We start from the raw sequence: 20,761 nt of genomic DNA, 5'->3' as shown, positions 1-20,761 counted from the left end.
GTGTGGCTTAGAGGCGATTTAAATAAAGAGGGTTCAGAGGCAGAGAATGTTTAGATGCAGAACCCAGTTACATCATATATACCAATACAAAAGAAATATATCAACACACAGCAGTTGACATTAATCACGAGGGTGGACCGGACATGTTCAGTTCAGCATACGCGTGGAATAAAACCAGAGTACAACACTCTAAAAAGTAACATTTAAGCATGGCATCAGATACAATCAGTTGTCCCAGATTACCTGTAGTCCTCTGAGTGAGAGCTTGTGCTTTCAGGAATCCTTCTGCAAAGCCAGTCTTAAAGGCTTCCTGCTGTCCTTCAGGGACATTCTTATTTTTCACAATCTTGTCCAAGTTTTCCACATCTGGAATCCTATCTCTCAGCAAAAATCCCTAAAAGGGGGGGGAAAAAAATAAAATAAAATGATCTTTTGCTGAACCATTTTTTTTTTAAATACCGAAAAGTACTTTAACCACTTGCAGACCGGACCATTTTGCTGGTCAAAGACCAGACCACTTTTTGCGATTCGGCACTGCGTCGCTTTAACTGACAATTGCGCGGTCGTGCGACGTGGCTCCCAAACAAAATTGACGTCCTTTTTTTCCCACAAATAGAGCTTTCTTTTGGTGGTATTTGATCACCCCTGCGGTTTTTATTTTTTGCGCTATAAACAAAAATAGCAACATACATAAAAAAATTGCAACTTAAAAAAAGTCCACTTTTTCATATATAGCAGCGCATGTACACTTTTTTTAAAAAGTGAGTTCATTAAAAATCTGATCAGTGTCCAGAAAAGAAGGTGCTTGTTCTATCCGTTCTTTATTGTGATTAAGATGTAGCTTCCACCATGTAGTTCACCACTTGTGGGACACAAACGATCCCCTTTGGGGATGCACTCACCGAACAACCGAGATCAAAAAGCCTTTAAACTGCCATTTCCACAATCCTTCCTTGGCCACTAGATGTCTCCCTTATTGGAATTCGGTTTTCTCTCCTCCATCATCTCTCTGGTGACTTAGAGAAATACAAAGAAGATTCTAGAAGTCACCAGAGAGATGATGGAGGAGAGAAAACCGAATTCCAATAAGGGAGACATCTAGTGGCCAAGGAAGGATTGTGGAAATGGCAGTTTAAAGGCTTTTTGATCTCGGTTGTTCGGTGAGTGCATCCCCAAAGGGGATCGTTTGTGTCCCACAAGTGGTGAACTACATGGTGGAAGCTACATCTTAATCACAATAAAGAACGGATAGAACAAGCACCTTCTTTTCTGGACACTGATCAGATTTTTAATGAACTCACTTTTTAAAAAAAAGTGTACATGCGCTGCTATATATGAAAAAGTGGACTTTTTTTAAGTTGCAATTTTTTTATGTATGTTGATATTTCTGTGTTTTTTAAAAAAAGCAGCAGCTTTAAAGTGGGTATTTCACGCAAGTGGAGTACCACATAAATACCGCATTTTATATTTGCATATTTGTTTCCAAGAGCGCAGAGCAGTGTACTATTTGGGCAGGCATTTATAATTTTTTAGTACATTCTTTTATAAACAAAAATAGAGCGTCAATTTTGAAAAAAACGCATTATTTCTTACTTTGTTATAATAAATATCCCCCAAAAATATATAAAAAAAACATTTTTTCCCCTCAGTTTAGGCCGATACGTATTCTTCTACATATTTTTGGTAAAAAAAAAAAAAAAAATCGCAATAAGCGATTATTGATTGGTTTGCGCAAAAGTTATAGCGTTTACAAAATAGGGATAGTTTTATAGTATTTTTATTAATAATTTTTTATTATTTTTTTTTTTACTAGTAATGGCGGCGATCAGCGATTTTTATTGTGACTGCGACATTGTGGGGGACCCATCGGACATTTTTGACACATTTTTGGGACCATTGTCATTTATACAGTAATCACTGCTATATAAATGGTGATTCCTGTGTAAATGACACTGGCAGTGAAGGGGTTAACCAGTGGGTGGCAGTGTAGGGGTTAAGTGTTCCTAGGGGTGTGTTACTAACAGTGGAGGGGTTGGGCTTTCATTTAGTGAACATTGATCTCTGCTCCAATCACATGGAGCAGAGATCAGCGTCACTAGTTGCTAGCAGAATGGAGAAATGCTGTTTACACGGCATTTCCTCCATTCGGCCGCTCCGTGAGACGATCGCGGGGATGTCCGCGGCGATCGAGTCCGCAGGTCCCGCGACCGGACTCACGGGGGTCCCGACCAGCGCGGGAGCACGCCGCCGGTGGCGCGCTCCCGATGGCAGGGCAGCATTGAATATTGGACATACCTGTACGCCAATATGCCTGCCCGTGCCATTCTGTCGACGTACATCGTCGTGCGCTGGTCGGGAAGTGGTTAATATTAATTTGGAAGCAGCATGTTTAATTGCAGTTAAGCATTCAGACATACCTTCATAAAGGAGGGTGCAGATCTTTCAGTGGCCGCAATACGCTCAGAGGTTGACTGAAGCCGTCTGTCTTTTGTGTGGACAGTCTTGAATCCGCGAGACTGTGTATATACTTGGATAAAAAACAAACCAAACACACACATTATCATCATTTATGATATTAGGTGGGGAGGAGGAGGACAGGATAAATATAGAGCTGCCATATTAAAATAAACAGTGTACATATAAACTGACAGAAGACTAGTTGTCTGGCATCAATGCTTTCTAAATGAATGTGGATCACGTGCAGAAACCCAAAAAGGGGAAGCGCCGCTCGTCTGCCCCCTCCGCTATATTTGGCACCTTGTGGTGGGGGACAGGAACCTGGTTTTGATAGATAACCACTCCCACTTCCTCTGCAGGAGGCCCAATGAGAGCGCACAGCATGTGCAGTACTGGTTGTGAAGCCGCAAGGCTTTACTGACGGTTTCCATTAGTGCAGATGGCAATGGCAGCACCCAACTGAAAATTGGCTCGGGTGAAGACACATTAAAAAGGCAGCAGCTACAGTATTTGTAGCTGCTGACAATTTTTTTTTTCTGCGGGAGCATCACTTTAAAATACCCTAACATTTTATATCCCTGATGTGAATGTTGTTCCGTTTACTTGTATTAAAAAGTATCCTGTTGTGATCTGCCGCTGGTTGACCCTCCCTTTCTCTTCTTCCTTTCTCCTCTTTCTTTCCTTTCTGTCTTTTCTTTTTCTTCTCTATATTAACTGTCTAACAAGACATTTTTTATAATTTGGAAAAGGTCAGGCGTAACTTCATGAGGTCATTACTCGCGGCAGGGGGGCGTAGGGGAATTCCCCCCTCCCTGCTTTTTTTTTTTTTCCTCCCCCTTCACCCTGCTCTGTTTTCTGCACTGTTATTACCCCTGACAATGTGGACATAAATAGCTCCCTGGGTGAGGTGTAAGTGGGCCTAGCAGAGTGTGGGGTATACTTTCAAATCTGATTGACGAAGCACCATACTCTTCTAGGTTGCTCAGTAATGTGCAACCCATCAATATTTTGATTACGTTTAGTTTATATTTAACTTATGGTTTTGAGAGGCTGCACTCCCAATCTTACTGTCGGAGGACCTGGCTGATGCTTAGGTTGGTAGTCATATTCTCTAGAATTGTGTTGTTAACTGACTGTACTTTTTGCGATATTATCTTGTTGTCTTACCTTGCATTATAAATAAAAACATATTGAAAGTAAAAAAATAAAATAAAAAAAAAAGTATCCTGTTCGCTTTGTATATGTGTGAAATAACTGGTTTTCCCACCAGTCCCCATACTTTCTCATTTCAAACTGACCACGGATGCTGATTGCTTCCAGTGTTCTCAATTTCTGACTGCTTGTCCTCCAATGGCTAATACTTGTGCTGACAACGCCATGCAGTCCCAAACGCCCACCTTTCTAAGCCCTTTACGCAGCCGAGAAAAGAGGTCATGTGATCGTAAAAAAAAAAAAAAAAAAAAAAAAAAAAGGGGGGGGGGGGGAAGCATGTATTAAACTACATTTAAACTGAATGAGTTTTACAAGGCGAGGGTTCACATTTACTTTAAATGCATGCTTTCTGCCATAGACTACTCCCACCTGCCTTCTAAGGGGCCATCATGTGCGAATGTCTCTATTATACTGAAGCCAGACAAAGATCCATCCCAATGTAGCGGCTATCGGACAATATCTTTTCTCAACATAGACCTTAAACTGTTTGCAAAAGGTATTCACTAATCGCTTATCTCCTTCTTCCAGGGGAGATTCAATAAGATCATGTGGGATTTGTTCCCCGTCATGAGGCAAGGGACAATACCACCAAAATAATTCACCCGATTGCATTTATCCAGCACCAAAATTTGAAAGCCTGCCTTCTATCTAGCAATGCCGAAAAGGCGCTCTAGAGGGTCAATTGGAGATTTCTACAACTCACTAGAGCAACTAGGCCTAGGGACATCTTTTATCTCCATGGTGATGTCCCTGTACTCCCAACATTCTGCCTCTGTATTAGTAAATGGCACTTCCTCAGAACCATTTGACATTACAAAATGGAACACAGCGGGGCTGCCCCCCTCGTTTGTCAAACACCTGGCTTGTGCCATCTGTCTGAATACCCTGGATAGAGGCGTTCTAACACCCTCCTCCCATCACAAGCTGTCTCTATACACAGATGATTTCCTGGTCCACCTACAACACCCCCATACCATCATTTTTTCTGGGATTTTTCTTTAGCAATTTCAAACTCAATATATCCAAAAACAGAGGCTCTCATTATGTCCCTCTCTACCATGTCCTCATTGCGAACAAACTTATCTTTCCAATGGCAAACAAAAGGCATATCTTACCTAGGAGTCATTATACCCTCCAATTTATTTTCATCGAATTATAATCCCCTACTCTCCCGCATACGGAAAGACAAAGTGAGGAGGTTCCCCTTTGCCATGGTTCAGGCAAATTAATACTCTTAACATGGACACACTACCCAAACTACTGTATCTTTTTCAAGACAATCCCCATAATGGTACCCAAGTCCTTCTTTGTCTCCCTACGCTCCCTTGCTATCCGGTTCACGTGGAAGCGCGGGTTACCTAGGGTGAAGTACAAACTACTCACCCTTCCGAAACTACAGGGTGGTGTGGGTCTCACTGATTGAGATTTACTGTAAAGCCACCCACACAGCGTGCATTCTAGAGTGGTTTCCCTGTCCTTTCCTGAAAGTTTCAGCAGGATTTAGCCCCTGTAGACCTTTGGGCTCTTCTATGGGGATACAGAAACAACCTTGCCCACCTAGCCACCTCCTCACCGCTGACACTTGCCGCTCTTAGACTCTGGCATAACAGGGGATTGTTCTCCATTCTGTCTTAAAACTCTTCCCCATTGACCTCTGACAACCCCGCTTTCCCCCAGGGCACAGAAGCAATGTGGCCATTCTTTTGTACACCCACAACACAGGACGCCAGCTACTCTGGCGGGTTCTCGCAATTGGCTTCACTTATCCACATTCACAAAATGCTTATATGCTTCCTCCCAAATACACTGCTCCTATACTGTGCTCCTTCTCTGAAACACCCAGACATCTTCTCTTATCCCTATATGGGCTCCTACAAGCCCTTACACATGATGACTTACCACCTTACACCAGGATGTGGTCTGTAGACCTGGGAAGGGAAATCTCCAGAGTGGATTGGCAGACCTCATTTCATTTTATCCACAAGTCAACGATATCCTGCTATTCCCAAGAAAAGAACTACAAAATTCTGTCTTGATGGTACAGGGACCCTTCCACGTTACACAATTTTTTTTCTGTTAACTCCAGCCTCCTGTTGGCGCTGTAACTCGGCTACATGTCTGGTAGGAAGGCGATAGGATCCGCCCATTCTGGACTCAGGTATTTAAACGTTACAATAACATTTATAAAGAAATGTTATCGCCTACCCCAATGTTTGCCCTCCTCCCTTGTCACGATGGGTCTCGACCATGAACGATACTAGGAGAATGGAGAATATGTTGATTTTAGACAACACCTTTGATAAGTACAATGTATTGTGGTCCATTTGGCTCAGCTTCAGATACGCTCAGAGGAATTGTAAGCCCAGACTGGCATTATGAGGGCCTGGGTGCTCATGAGGCAGGTCGCATAATGCTGGGAGTCAATCAACCCAGAAGTCTGGTAACATCTAGTGCTGAGATGAAGTTCTATAGGGGACAGCCCAGATTTGAAGGTAGCTAGAGTCACCTTTATCATTTTAGGCCATCTGTGCATCACGTTTGTTTAATGAATGTGGGCTTTGCTGTTAGTATAGCCAGGCAACCAGTAATAATTTAAAAAAAATAAATAAAAAGGGGGGGGGGCACGAGTTTGCTAGGAGGAAAGCCTCAATGTCTCCAATATCTCATTATCATCATCATAATAAAAGCATGCAAGATGTAGATGGACAATGCAAGGCTCAATATTGGCCATTACCATGACCGAGACAGACTGACAGCAAAAGTCAAGCAAGATGACAGGTAATGGACACCGAAGAGATTGTTGTCTTTTCTCCATATGAATGCTAAAACAGATAATCCAGTATTTACCTGGCCAGTGCTGCAGGTCTGCACAAACTTGCTTCAGTGGGCTCATCTGCTGGTGGTGGTACGGACGCAAAGCATTTACAGTGCTGGGATAGCCTTCAATGAAAGATATGACATTGTACGTTACAAAAAAACAAAAAAAAAACAAACATCTTCAAAGCAGACCTTTAGTAATTTTTTGAACTTTCCATCTATTAAATCTTCTGCCCTTGTTTTAACTTTAGATAGTAAAAAAAAAAAATTCTGCCAGTAAATACCTTATACAGTCCACTTCCTGTTTGGTAAAAGACCTAAGCTTATGACATCATGCACAGCGCCCTCTCTGTCGTGATAGTTTGCCAGGAAGGGAGGGGGGGACAAGTCAGAAGCGGGCCAATGAGAGCTGCAGAGCTGGAGGTGTGTCTCTGTGTAAATCCAGGAAGTGAACATGCAGCAACTTCAGCTGCCCACAGTTAAAATGGTTGCAGCCAGACTTGGTGGAGGGAGATTTCTGCAGCATATTTTGCAAGTACAGAATCACAGTATATATAAAAATATGCAATGTGGTTGGAGGAAAGCTTCAGAATGCCAAAAAAATGTTTTTATTAAAAATTATGTGAGCAGACTGCAGTTCCTCTTCAATACCAACCCTCTATTAATACATCCAGCTCAACATATCCTTATTTAATTTTCTCACAATGGTTTGCAAAAAATAAAAATAAAAAAAATAAACTATTTAGGAAACACCACAAACCATCATTGGTGAATGCATTTTATTTTTAGGGCTCATTTACACCAGGTAGGATTTCACAAGACTTCCACTCAAAGCACAGGTTCATTACTGAATTATGGTGCACTCTGATATTTTTCAGCATTATACCATTTAAGTACGGTATGCTGACCTGCAGTTTCCCTTTGTCTATTCCCAAAAACTGTGATTTTCAAAAAACATAACAAAACATCTGCGAACTTATGAAACCAACACCGATTACTCCCATGCCGCTACACCGTAAGCTATAAGTGCCAGATTTATATACAGTACTCTGCAAAACTTAGGCAGGTGTGAAAAAAAAAAAAAAATGCAGTAAGTTAGGAATGCTTTCAGAAATAGAAGTGTTAATTTTTTTAAATCAATTAAATGTAAATTAAATGAACAGAAAATAAATCCAAATCAAAATTTGGTGTGACCACTCTTTGCCTTTACACCAGCATCCATTCTTCTAGGCACAATTGCACACAGTTTTTGAAGGAACTCAGCAGGTAGGTTGTTACGAACATCTTGGAGAACTAACTACAGATTGTCTGTGAATGTAGACTGCATCGAATCCTTCTGTATCTTTATGTAATCACAGACAGACTCCATGATAATTAGAGCAGGCCAGAGTACCTGCTGACATTTTTTGCACCCCAGTTCCTATGTTTCTGTGCATAGTGGAATCGCTTAGCTTTGTTTCCAAATCCAATGAACAATATGAGGTGCAGAAAAATGACAGCAGGTGCCCTGGACTGACAAGTCAAAATTTGAACTATCTGGCTGTAGCAGGGGGCAGTTTGTTTGCCCAAGGGCTGGAGAGCGGTACAATAATGAGTGAGTATCCTTGGGGCTGCAATTCTGCAAATGGAGTTGGAGATTTGGTCAGGATCAATGGTGACCTCAATGCTGAGAAAAACAGGCAGATACTGATCCATACCATCAGGGATTGGCCTCAAATCTATTCCGAGACAGGATAAACGACAGCAAACATACAGCCAACGTCATCAAGAGCCGTCTTCACCGTAAAGAAGAAGGAGTCCTGAAAGTGATGGTCTGGCCTCCGCAGGAGCCTTGATGTCAACATCAAGTCTGTCTGGGATTACATGAAGAGACAAAGATTTGAGGCAGCCTACATCCACAGAAGATCTGTAATTAGTTCTCCAAGAGGTTTGAACAACCTACCTGCAGAGTTCCTTCAAAAAATGTGTGCAGGTGTACCTAGAAGAATTGATGCGATTTTGAAGGTAAAGGGTGGTCACATCCAATATGGATTGGATTTCACTTCTGTGCATTTACGATAGAGAGATAGTACCTATTAACCAGTTAAGGACCGCCGCATGTAATTATACATCGGCACAATGGCACGGACAGGCACGTGCCTGCCTTCCGGGTGGGGGGGGTGAAGTTTCAGACCCCCTCCCGCTGGCTGCGGCAGTCCGTTTCAGGAATCATCTGGGATGAGGGGATGGCCGTTGGTTTCTGGCCATCCCCTCACGATCGCTCCTGGCGAATGAGAAGCTTCCCCTACCTGTGTAGTGTAAACACAGGCAGGAGGAAGTGATTTCACTCTCCTCGTGGCAGTCTTTGACCAGACGGCGAGGAGAGAAAAAAAAAAATCATAGTAAGTGCACCAACTGTCCACTGACACGTAGGTACACATAGGCACACTTTTCCCCCCAGTCACCCCCTGCCCCCCCCTCCCGTCACATGATCACTGATTGCAGTGATCATTTATTCACTGCATTTAGTGTCAGTTGTGACGTAAAAAGTGCCAGCGCAGTCAGTGTTAGGTCCAGGGTAGCCCCCTACCCCCCCAATAAAAAAGTTTAATCCCTTGATTGCCCCCCAAGTAACCCTTTCACCCCCTTTTGCCAGTGTCACTAAGCAATCATTTTTCTGATAGCTGCATTAGTGTAACTGGTGCCGCTAGGTAGCTAGTAATTTTTAAGGTTCACCGCCAGGTTTTTATAGCGTTAGGTACCCCCATATACAACCTAATAAAGTTTTTTTTAGGTTGTCCCTAGAGTTAACCCTTTCACCATTAATTACCGTTTAAGTGTCACTGGTGACGCTGGTTAGCCAGTTATTTAGGTTCCCCGTCAGGTTTTTATATAGCGTCCGGGACCCCCATATACTACCCAATAAAGGTTTTAACCCCCCGATTGCCCCTAGTTAACCCTTTCACCAGTGATCACCATATAAGTGTTACAGGTGACGGTGGTTAGTTAGTTTGCTTTTTATAGCATCAGGGCACCCGCCATTTATTACCCAATAAAGGTTTAACCCTCTGATCACCCGGCGGGTGATATCAATTAGGTTTTAGGGTCAGATAGGCTCTGCGTCGCCCCAGGTAGCGCTAGGTTACTGTCAGTACCGCTAACACCTATGCGCAAAGCATACACCTCCCTTAGTGGTATAGTATCTGAACAGATCTAAACTAAACACATAACTGCAGCGTTTGCAGAGTCAGGCCTGATCTCTGCGATCGCTAACAGTTTTTTTTTGTAGCGTTTTATACAGTCGTTGACAGCCTAGGTGCTTTTTTACCTGTGAATCTCACTAGTGTACCACTAAATTTAGAGCCCAAAATGGCAAAGCGAAGGTACACTAGTGAAGAGGCCTACACGTTTCTGAGCATGACAGATAGTGAAGAGGAAGTCACTCATCTGTCAGATTCAGGCTCAGTGAAATAAAAAATGAATGCCCTTAGAAATCCTGAAAACAGTGCTTGGTTTTCGGGGTCCCGTGCGCGGCTAGGCTCCTAAAAAGTCCCACACGTGTGGTATCCCCGTACTCAGGAGAAGCAGCAAAATTTATTTTGGAGTGCAATTCCACATATAACCATGGGATGTGTGAGCAACATATCATTTAGTGACAACTTTTCAATGGGCTCAACATGCCTCTCAGCAATTTCCTTGGGGTGCCTACTTTCCAAAATGGGGTCAGACTGCCCTGCCATTTTAGCACCTCAAGAAATGATAGGCAGTCATAAATTAAAAGCTGTGTAAATTCCAGAAAATGTACTCTAGTTTGTAGACGCTATAACTTTTGCGCAAACCAATAAATATACGCTTATTGACATTTTTTTTTACTAAAGACATGTGGCTGAATTAATTTTGGCCTAAATGTATGACTAAAACCAAGTTTATTCGATTTTTCTATTAACAGAAAGTTAAAAATATCTTTTTTTTTAATATTTGCAGTCTTTTTCCATTCATACCCAAAAAAAAAAAAAATAAAATAAAAAAATAAATAAAAAAAAGCTCTATTTGTGGGAAGCAAAGAACGCAAATTTCGCTTGGGTACAACATTGTATGACCGCACAATTACCAGTTAAAGCAGTGCTAAATTATAAAAAGACCTCTGGTCCTTAGGCTGACAATTGATCCAGGGCTTAAGTGGTTAACTCTATTCCTGAAAACATTCTCAATTTACTTTTACAGAAATATATATTTTTGATTTTATTTACGTTTTACACAGAGTTGCTGCAATCACTCAGTGTCACTGTAACACCAATATACATCTATACATGTGAAAAACACTGCTGCGCCACGCCTTATACACCCCTGGTAAATAACACCATACAAAAATCAAATATAACTGCTGGTAACCCAGGGCGAATGTGTGAAATGTTGTTGTAACACAAGTTTTTAAAGCTTATAAAACACTAAGGAGTTTTTGTTTCTCTTTACTCCAAGAACTGGCTGAGAGAGAGAGCAGGCACCTTCTGAAGTTGGAGGATGACAGAACCCAAGGGGAAACTAGCAAGTTTTTGGACCTGTTGCAATATAAAATTTATATATACACATACACATATACAAAAAAAAAAAATACAGTGAGAGCACATCTTTTTTGCACAAGTAGTAGTGGAGAATAAAGGAACACTTACGATGTTTGTTTGCACAGTGTGGAGTTCAACTAACAGACACGGAGAGGCTTAAATCCACAGTATATAGTGGAGCGATTATAAAAGACAGACATATTTTTAAATGTGAAATCTATTTTTTTCATTCCATGCTTTTTATTATCACTTTGGAATATTATATTGATCATAGGTATAGATGTATAAGCATCATTGGAAAGGAGTGGTACAGCATTGTTTTTCACATATAGATCTGAGAACTCATGCCACTGCGTGTTAAAGTACATCTATTAATAACCTCCCCCCTCCGGGATCCCGATTCCACCTACCATTTTTATTTTCAAAGAAAGACTGTGCAGATACATGGGATGTGTGCCAGTGCAATGAGCTTTTCTTTTTATCAACAAAGAAGCCAGGAAGAAGTCTAGAGAAGATCTCGTCAAGCTGTGCAAGCCGCAGCTCAGATAAACTCAGGTCCCGCAGGTTGAACACAGGCTGAAAGAAAAGCACATGAACAGATGTTAGATCTGTTATACCATATTGTATCATAAAATCCTATGGAGAGGAAGAAAAAAAAAAAAAAAAAGCCTACAACAAATCACAGACCCAGAATTTCATTCCAATGATCAAAAGAATGAGCAATTGATAACAGCCCCAGCAACAGGTTTCTGGTGGAAGTTCCCTTAAAAAAAAAAAAAAAAAAAAAAGTAAAGTACTTTTACCACCACTTTATTTAACTTTTACCTACAGGTAAGCTTACCTGTAGGTAAAATGGAAATCTCCTAAAACGTGCACTGTTTTGGACATATTCTAGTGAGCTGCAGTTGGGGGATGTCACCATGTGCTCTGAAGGAACGGCATACCAGGGTCTTTCCTTCAGATAGGTGTGCGGTGACAGAGACATCATCGCAGCTCAGCCTTTCAAAAAGGCAGAAGCCCCTGAACATGGAAGGGTGAAAATGGAAGCCCATGCAGTGTGACAGCACCCCACTGGAGGGCTGTTTTAAGGCAAGTCTTTTGTAATGTGCTAGTATGCAGTGAAGGTAAAAAAACTTTTTTTTTCCCAAAAAGATTTCACTAACGCTTTAAGAACTACCTGTGCCTAATTCAGACAAGCATTTACACCAATGTCGGTAACATTGCCATCACGTGGCAAATTCAGATATTTCTTACTACTGCCACTAGAGAACTGTCTCTATGGAAGTAACAAAATTCTTAAACAGTTACTGCCAGCTCTCAGATTAGGAAACTGGAGTCAATCAAGACCACCTCTGAGTGAACATACAGAATGTACACCGGAGTGGACCGCGACTGTGCTGGGAAGAGGTTGCTTATGTTACAGTTTCTTGCACAGAACTGTATCCCCGCCCTCATTTAGCTGTGGGTTGATAAATTCTGAGTCTAAAAGCCAAGTGAAAACAAAAGGGGATATCATTACACCAATATGGCAATGCCCATATTTAGGAAATTACCTGTCACTGGGTGGGAAGAGCATGGAGAACTAAGAACCCAGCACTTTACTTCTGATTAATTGTGCACAGCAGTGGGCAGATTTGAAAGCCGCTATCGGACTGAAGAGCAGCTAAGGATCCGCCCACTGCCATGTGCTGCAACTCTCCCAGTACAAAACTCCTCGGTCATGCACATGTCTATGTGAGGGGCACAGCGACAGGGGAGGGAGTGCACTGAGGAAGTCCAGTGTTGTCACCGACTTCAGTGCAGACAATGCCCAAGGACACGGCGATCACAGAGCACGCTGCCCGCACAAGCGTGACCACAGGAGGATGTCATTCGGATATAGAGCGGTCAAAAAAAAAAAAAAAAACACAAACACAGTACAAGGGACATTACAAACCTTCAGTGAGATGTGTCTCTTGTGCTGCTGTGTCCTCCTTTTGAGAAAATCTCTCTCTCTTTCTCCTCCGATGCCCTTACCCCTGCAATCGCAATCTTCCAGTGCATTGGGGGTGAATAGAACTAGGGGGTTGCAACAGGCACTCACCAACAGTGCCCAACTAAGCCCACCTGGTCCATTCAAAGAAGCTGGTATTAAAGCTTCCATAAATGAAATAGGATTGCATTAATTGAGCAGCTGGGTGTATAGGTCAGGCATAGTCAAGCGTTCGAGTTCCTACCACAGCCCAACAATTCTATTAACCCCTGCTGTAGCAATATTACGGTGGCAGGGGGAGCATCGAAAGAGGAAGATTTTGGCAAAAGGAGGGAACAGCAGCACATTTCACTAACAGAGAAAGAAAAGAGAAGAAAAAAATAAAAAATAAATAAAAAATAAAAAAGGAGAAGGAAAAAAAAAAAAGAAGAAAAATCTTGCTTAGAACACAGAAACGCCATAAAAAACAAGATACAAATCAGAGCATGCATCATTAGGCAGCTGTCTACAGTAGCAGACGCTTGTGAATAAATTCAGTGTAAAGTTCAGCTAATAAGATCACCAAGTAAAGTTCAGGCCGCCACCACCACATTTAAAGAAAAGCTTCAGCCCAAAAAAAAAAAAAAAAAAAAAAAAAAAAACACAATACCGGGGTTATGGCATACTGCTGCAGCCATAGCCCCAGTATTCCACCTCCTACCGAGGACATCTTTTGACTAGGGGACGGTTGGCAAGTGGTTAAAGTGTACCATTCCCTATACATAAGAATGTAATCTATCAATCCCCCAGTAAATTTACTGGGGATCAGGGGGGTCAGCAAATCATTGATTGTGATCTAATGGTCGACCACAGACACTGTGCCCCTCACATTGACATGTGCATGACCGAGAAGATTTGTACTGGGGGTGTTGCAGGGATCTCCACCCTGGCCAGCACAGCTAGGCTAGAATTGAGATCTGCCAGGCCTGAAATTAGGTCGAGAAAATCAGTTTGCAGTGGAGGAAAGGAAGGAGTTGCACCCTGGTGATCTTGGATCTCTTTCATGCTGTCTGGGTATATCTCCACCTCTGAAAGGTTGCCTACCCCTGATATATACTGGTCACAAGAATGTGTCAATATACATTTATAACAACCAGCCCACCTCATCAACCCAATATTGTGCCTTTCAATACCAGCTATAATTTGCAGCATAAACATTTACAATAAATGGCTCTTATCATTGAACCCAGAACCCGGTCATACCTCTGTAGTGCATGTCTCACTGTCACTGGCGACTTCACGATGGACGGCCTTCAGGGAGGCAGAGCTTGGGAAGTACGCTGTGGTTTTGGGAGAGTGAAATGCTGTGATCAGGTAACTCAGTGGTACTGTAAACTGTAACAACAAAGTCATGGTACAAAATTTTTAAGCCAATCTTAACAACATTTAAAAAAAAAAAAAAAAAAAAAAGGGACAATATACTACACAATCAGACTGTGAAACCTCATTTAGATCTACCAACAATTATGAAAGGATGGTTTAGGTTTGTCCACATATTACAGTTTTGGCAAAAAAAAAAAAAAAAAAAAAGAAGAAGAAGAACAGAAAGGAAAATAAAATAAAAAGAAGAAAGAAGGGGGAAGAAGCACGGAAAATATGAACATTTTTAGAATTACATAATACGTAAAAAAATATACATTGAACACATAATATCAATATAAATTACATGAACAACACTGGACACACACATTTTGACCTTAGTCATTGAAAAGGGGGAACCTTTTTCCACCAAAATGGCCAGTCAACCGAAGATTATTACAGATCCAATGCATTTTGGGCCTAGAACACCCCTCCTCCCCAGGGCTTGAAGAAAAAGACTGGTATTTATTTGTCTGCTTAAGAAAATTGCCTACCAGGCCAATTCTGACATTTCTCTCCTACGTGTAATCTTTTTTTTTTTTTTTTTCTAGAACATTACACAAAACCCCCAAACACAGATAGAGATCTCTATCAAACATGTCATGCTTCAAAATTGCACATAACAAGGACCCCACCCATCTGACTTTTTGGGGCATAGAGCCATATAAAAAACATTGGAGAGGGAGCCATAAAGTCAAGACACTAAGCCAATTGGAATCTAAGTGGATTTTTATTCTAGATACTTTTATGCCTCAAGGATTGAATATAGATTTCGATCTTAATTGTTTTATTAGTGATTTTTAGTTTAATCAATGGTAGTCGGGTATAGCTAGATTTAATGATCTTGTAGTGTATATTCCATCTTCATATCTATCTATCTATAAAATTAATGGTAGTAGGTTGGGCATAATACTTCGTTCTGTGAAAAGAGTGTGCTTTTTATCTTGAAACTGGGCATTATGAACATTAGCTATAAAGTGTAGATATGGTGATTGTTCGCCTATATTGGTTATAATGAGGACTGCCTTGTAGTCCAGTAACTGATGCTAATAGAATGTGTAGGAAGATTCTTCCTCTGTGGGGATTATTTATTTAATTATGTCATTTGTTTGCGGTAATACGATTTTTATTTTCCTGTTATTAAAAATTGGATTCTTGCTGTATGCCGGTTTTGGTATAGCAGAGCCCTTAGTCTAAGGAATTGTATTTATAATAGAGCTTGTCAGAGAAGAGCGACATGTAGGTCTATTTGGTTACATCGAAAATGGCCGCGGGTGAAGCCTACTTTATAGAAAAACATTCGCGGGAATGCTAATCTATGGGCGGCTTTAGGAAAATGGCCGCCGTACCATCTGGTCACAAGAAAAATGGCCACGGGTGTAGCCCAATCCAAAAAATGGCCACGCTAATGTTATCTTTTGGGCGGCCTCGGGATAATGGCCGCCTTCTGGTCACAAAAAATGGCCGCGGGTGTAGCCTAATCTACCAAAAAATGGCCGCGTTAATGTTAACCTATGGGCAGCTCCGGAATAATGCCCGCCGTCCATGACAGTATAAGAGACACTTCCGTATACCTGTATTCCATTCCCTGATGAAGTCACGTGTTATACACGTAGGAATACGAGGAACTAGGACACTGGAAGTGACATCAGTAACGCGAGCGGAGCGTTCGTTTGTTTGCTATGCACGTTTTTTTTCATCTGTTTGTGAGTACCTTTCCATCACTTTTAAATTAATAAATGTATTTACGTCCTTCACTATTGGAAACCACTTTCTTTCCTTCATGAGATCCTTATGAAAATGAAGTATCAACATCAGCCGTGGGGGACAGTATAATTTGCCAGGAATAGGGATACATCCCCTGGATCTTTCCCTTTTTTGCTGATCTGCTGTTTACCTTACAGCAGTAAGGCAAGGGGCCACTCCACCTGGTGTGCTGTGAGCACTGAAGAGGCACAAGAGGGCTACTTACTGTCCTGTCACTTTTCACTTGGAGAAGCACTAAATGAGTCCCTGTTTACTTAACTCATCTCAGTTTGCATATAGACTATTTTTTGCTCATTTGCACTGCGTGATTCATGTCTTTATTATTAATTTTTATTGCATTTGATTGGATTTATTCACGAGAAGTCTGATGCACTATATCATTGCACATTTGGAGGTCTTGTCTGTTTTCCCATATGTGAATATGGATTAACCTCCCTGGCGGTATGATTCAGTCTGGAATAAGGTGCTGAAAGCGGTACAATTATTTTGCATGGAAATCTGGCTTTTATTTTGTAGTCCTGTAATTCTTAGGAATAACCCTCTGAAATCTCTTCAAACCAGAGTCTAGCGGACATCCCGGGTATGATAAAGTTTATAATATAATAAAGAATAATAAAAATTATTCAATAATGTAATCAAATGCCCAAAAAAATGAAAAAGGGACATGTTTTGGTTGCTATGGACAATCTCCAAATTCCAAGCAGTAAAAAAACAGTATTTATAATATAAAAGTGCATGCAGGGCACTGCACAGACCACTAGGGACAAAGGGGGTGTGCATTTTTTAATACAGCACTGTAATCTGTAAGATTACAGTGCTGTGTGTGTTTTGTGTCTTTTTACATTTTTTAATTTGCCGCCGTTCTCCGCTCCCGTGCGTCGTAACGTCGCAGGGAACGGAGCTCGGCGGCATTCGGCAATGTGAATCGAGCGCAGGACGGCTCGATCACACAGCGCGGGGGACATCGCTGGATCCAGGGGACAAGGTAAGTAACGTTACCTGTGTCCTCCCCTGCATCGAGCGGTGCAAGCCCGAGTCTGGCTCGGGGTTACCGCTATTGTAATTAAAATTCCAACCCGAGCCAGACTCGGGATTACCGCTAAGGAGGTTAATGGTATTACGATTATTTAAGCACCAGGCACTTTATTCACTTAATTTCTGCTGCTTTTTTCTTATAGCCCTTGTGGTATTTACACCTCTGCAATAAAGATAGTTGCACATTTACTTATGCACTAGACACTTTATTATTCTGATAAGGAAATCTTGCTATATCTGTTTACTATAGGGGGTGTGCTATTTTGCAATACAGTTGGAATATTTACACGGGACATTTATGCACTAGGCACTTTAGTTTCGTTTTAATCTTTGAGGTTGCGCAACACCATTTATTTGATTTTTTGCATACCAGACCCAAAGGTCCTGGCAATGGACTGGGGGGACCCCATGACTTTTTTTTTTTTTTTTTTTTTTTTTTTTTTAAATGGCTTATCTGTATTGCCGGGACCCGACAATTCATTATAGCCGCTAGTAGTTTTAAATGACTTTTTTACCTTTTAGAAATGTCATTTTGTGCAGGGACTGTACTAAACACAGGAAAAATGTGCCACTTTACAGGCATACTGTAGACACCCCCCGGTACGAAAATTTAAAGGAATATTTCACTTTTATTGTTTCACTTTAAGCATTATTAACCACTTTCAGACCGGACCATTTTGCTGGTAAATGACCAGAGGTCTTTTTACACTTTGGCACTGCGCTGCTTTAACTGGTAATTGCGCGGTCATGCAATGTTGTACCCAAACAAAATTTGCGTCCTTTTCTTCCCACAAATAGAGCTTTCTTTTGATGGTATTTGATTGCCTCTGCGATTTTTATTTTTTGCGATATAAACGTAAAAAGACCGCAAATTTTGAAAAAAAATGATATTTTCTACTTTTTGTTATTAGAAAAATCCAATAAACTCAATTTTAGTCATACATTTAGGACAAAATGTATTCAGCCACATGTCTTTGGTAAAAAAAAAGTCAATAATTGTATATTTATTGGTTTGCGCAAAAGTTGTCACATCTACAAACTAAGGTACGTTTTCTGGAATTTACGCAGCTTTTAGTTTACGACTGCCTATCTCATTTCTTGAGGTGCTAAAATGACAGGGCAGTACAAAACCCCCCCAAATGACCCCATTTTGGAAAGTAGACCCCCTAAGGAAATTGATAAGAGGCATGTTGAGCCCATTGAATATTTTATTTTTTTGCCTCAAGCGATTGAATAATGACAAAAAAAAAATTTTTTTTTTTTTTTTACACAAAGTTGTCACTAAATGATATATTGCTCACACATGCTATGGGCGTATGTGAAATGACACCCCAAAATAAATTCTGCTGCTTCTCCTGAGTACGGGGATACCACATATGTGGGACTTTTTGGGAGCCTAGCCGCGTACAGGGCCCCGAAAACCAAGCACCGCCTTCAGGCTTTCTAAGGGCGTCAATTTTTGATTTCACGCCTCACTACCTATTACAGTTTTGAAGGCCATAAAATGCCAAGATGGCACAAAACCCCCACAAATGACCCCATTTTAGAAAGTAGACACCCCAAGCTATTTGCTGAGAGGCATGTTGAGTCCATGGAATATTTTATATTTTGCCACAAGTTGCGGGAAAATTACAAACTTTTTTTTTTTTTTTTTTTTTTTCACAAAGTTGTCACTAAATGATATATTGCTCATGCATGCCATGGGCATATGTGAAATGACACCCCAAAATAAATTCTGCTGCTTCTCCTGAGTACGGGGATACCACATATGTGGGACTTTTTGGGAGCCTAGCCGCGTACGGGGCCCCGAAAACCAAGCACCGCCTTCAGGCTTTCTAAGGGCGTAATTTTTTGAGTTCACTTCTCACTACCTATTACAGTTTTGAAGGCCATAAAATGCCAAGATGGCACAAAACCCCCACAAATGACCCCATTTTAGAAAGTAGACACCCCAAGCTATTTGCTGAGAGGCATGTTGAGTCCATGGAATATTTTATATTTTGCCACAAGTTGCGGGAAAATTACAAACTTTTTTTTTTTTTCACAAAGTTGTCACTAAATGATATATTGCTCACGCATGCCATGGGCATATGTGAAATGACACCCCAAAATAAATTCTGCTGCTTCTCCTGAGTACGGGGATACCACATATGTGGGACTTTTTGGGAGCCTAGCCGCGTACGGGGCCCCAAAAACCAAGCACCGCCTTCAGGCTTTCTAAGGGCGTTACAGTTTTGAAGGCCATAAAATGCCAAGATGGCACAAACCCCCCCCCCCCCAAATGACCCCATTTTAGAAAGTAGACACCCCTAAATTTAGGGGTACACTAGTGAGACTAGGTAATAAATGGCGGGTGCCCTGAAACTATAAAAAAATAACTAACCAACCAGCGTCACCTGTAACAGTTATATGGTGATCACTGGTGAAAGGGTTAACTAGGGGGCAATCAGGGGGCTTTATGCGGTAGTATATGGGGGTCCCTGGCGCTATAAAAAGCTGCGGCGAACCTAAATACCTACCTGCCTAACTAGCGTCACCTGTGACACTAATACAGCGATCAGAAAAACGATCGCTTATTAGGCTGGGTTCACACTGGAGCGATGCGGGAACGCCACGAATGCGCGGCGGGTTCCCGCATCGCATGCCTCCCGGCGGCAGTTCACACTGCCCTATGCGAACTGCTGGGAGTGTCAGTGAAATGTTAATGACACCCCCAGATCAGTTCGCATATCGCAGTGCGATCTGCAAACTTGGATCGCATGGTGTGAACACCCATGCGATCCGATTCTGCTGCGGACCAAAAAAAGGGTCCCGTGCGAGTTTGCGGCGGGTGCGACACGAATTCAGCCATACTATCTGTATAGCTGAACTCGAATCGCACAGAGATCGGATGTGATTTGCACTGCAGTGCGGTGCGAATCACATCCGTTCTCATAAACCGCTGCAATGTGAACCCAGCCTTAGTGACACTGGCGACGGGGGGTGATCACGGGGTTAAACCTTTATTGGGGGGTTAGGGGGGTACCTTAGAACTAAAGGGGGCTAACCCTAACTGCCCTAACAGTTATTAGTCACAAATGACACCTGCCGGGTGATCAGGGGGTTAAACCTTTATTAGGTAATAAATGGCGGGTGCCCTGAAACTATAAAAAAATAACTAACCAACCAGCGTCACCTGTAACAGTTATATGGTGATCACTGGTGAAAGGGTTAACTAGGGGGCAATCAGGGGGCTTTATGCGGTAGTATATGGGGGTCCCTAGCGCTATAAAAAGCTGCGGCGAACCTAAATACCTACCTGCCTAACTAGCGTCACCTGTGACACTAATACGGCGATCAGAAAAATGATCGCTTATTAGGCTGGGTTCACACTGGAGCGATGCGGAAACGCCGCGAATCCGCGGCGGGTTCCCGCATCGCATGCCTCCCGGCGGCAGTTCACACTGCCCTATGCGAACTGCTGGGAGTGTCAGTGAAATGTTACTGACACCCCCAGATCAGTTCGCATATCGCAGTGCGATCTGCAAACTCGGATCGCATGGTGTGAACACCCATGCGATCC

General features: G+C 41.9%; 1 protein-coding gene across 1 annotated transcript in view; it reads right to left on the bottom strand.

Moving 5' to 3' along the window:
- The window catches only part of YME1L1 (YME1 like 1 ATPase), a 60,498-nt gene that overhangs the window by 37,632 nt on the left and 2,105 nt on the right, over window positions 1-20,761 (bottom strand). The window contains exons 2-6 of the mRNA XM_077491028.1: window positions 14,242-14,373; window positions 11,438-11,603; window positions 6,517-6,609; window positions 2,418-2,527; window positions 244-394 (exon numbers count right to left, since the gene is read on the bottom strand). Of these exons, the coding sequence (XP_077347154.1) occupies window positions 244-394; window positions 2,418-2,527; window positions 6,517-6,609; window positions 11,438-11,603; window positions 14,242-14,373 (652 nt within the window). The remainder of the gene's footprint in view (window positions 1-243; window positions 395-2,417; window positions 2,528-6,516; window positions 6,610-11,437; window positions 11,604-14,241; window positions 14,374-20,761) is intronic.

Source organism: Lithobates pipiens, unplaced genomic scaffold (assembly GCF_037356315.1).
Source record: "Lithobates pipiens isolate NorthernLeopardFrog02 unplaced genomic scaffold, aLitPip1_a1.2 Scaffold_19, whole genome shotgun sequence".
In the NCBI taxonomy this organism is placed as follows: Eukaryota; Metazoa; Chordata; class Amphibia; order Anura; family Ranidae; genus Lithobates; species Lithobates pipiens.
Note: the sequence above shows the minus strand (reverse complement) of the source record. Positions and strands in the feature narration are given on the sequence as shown.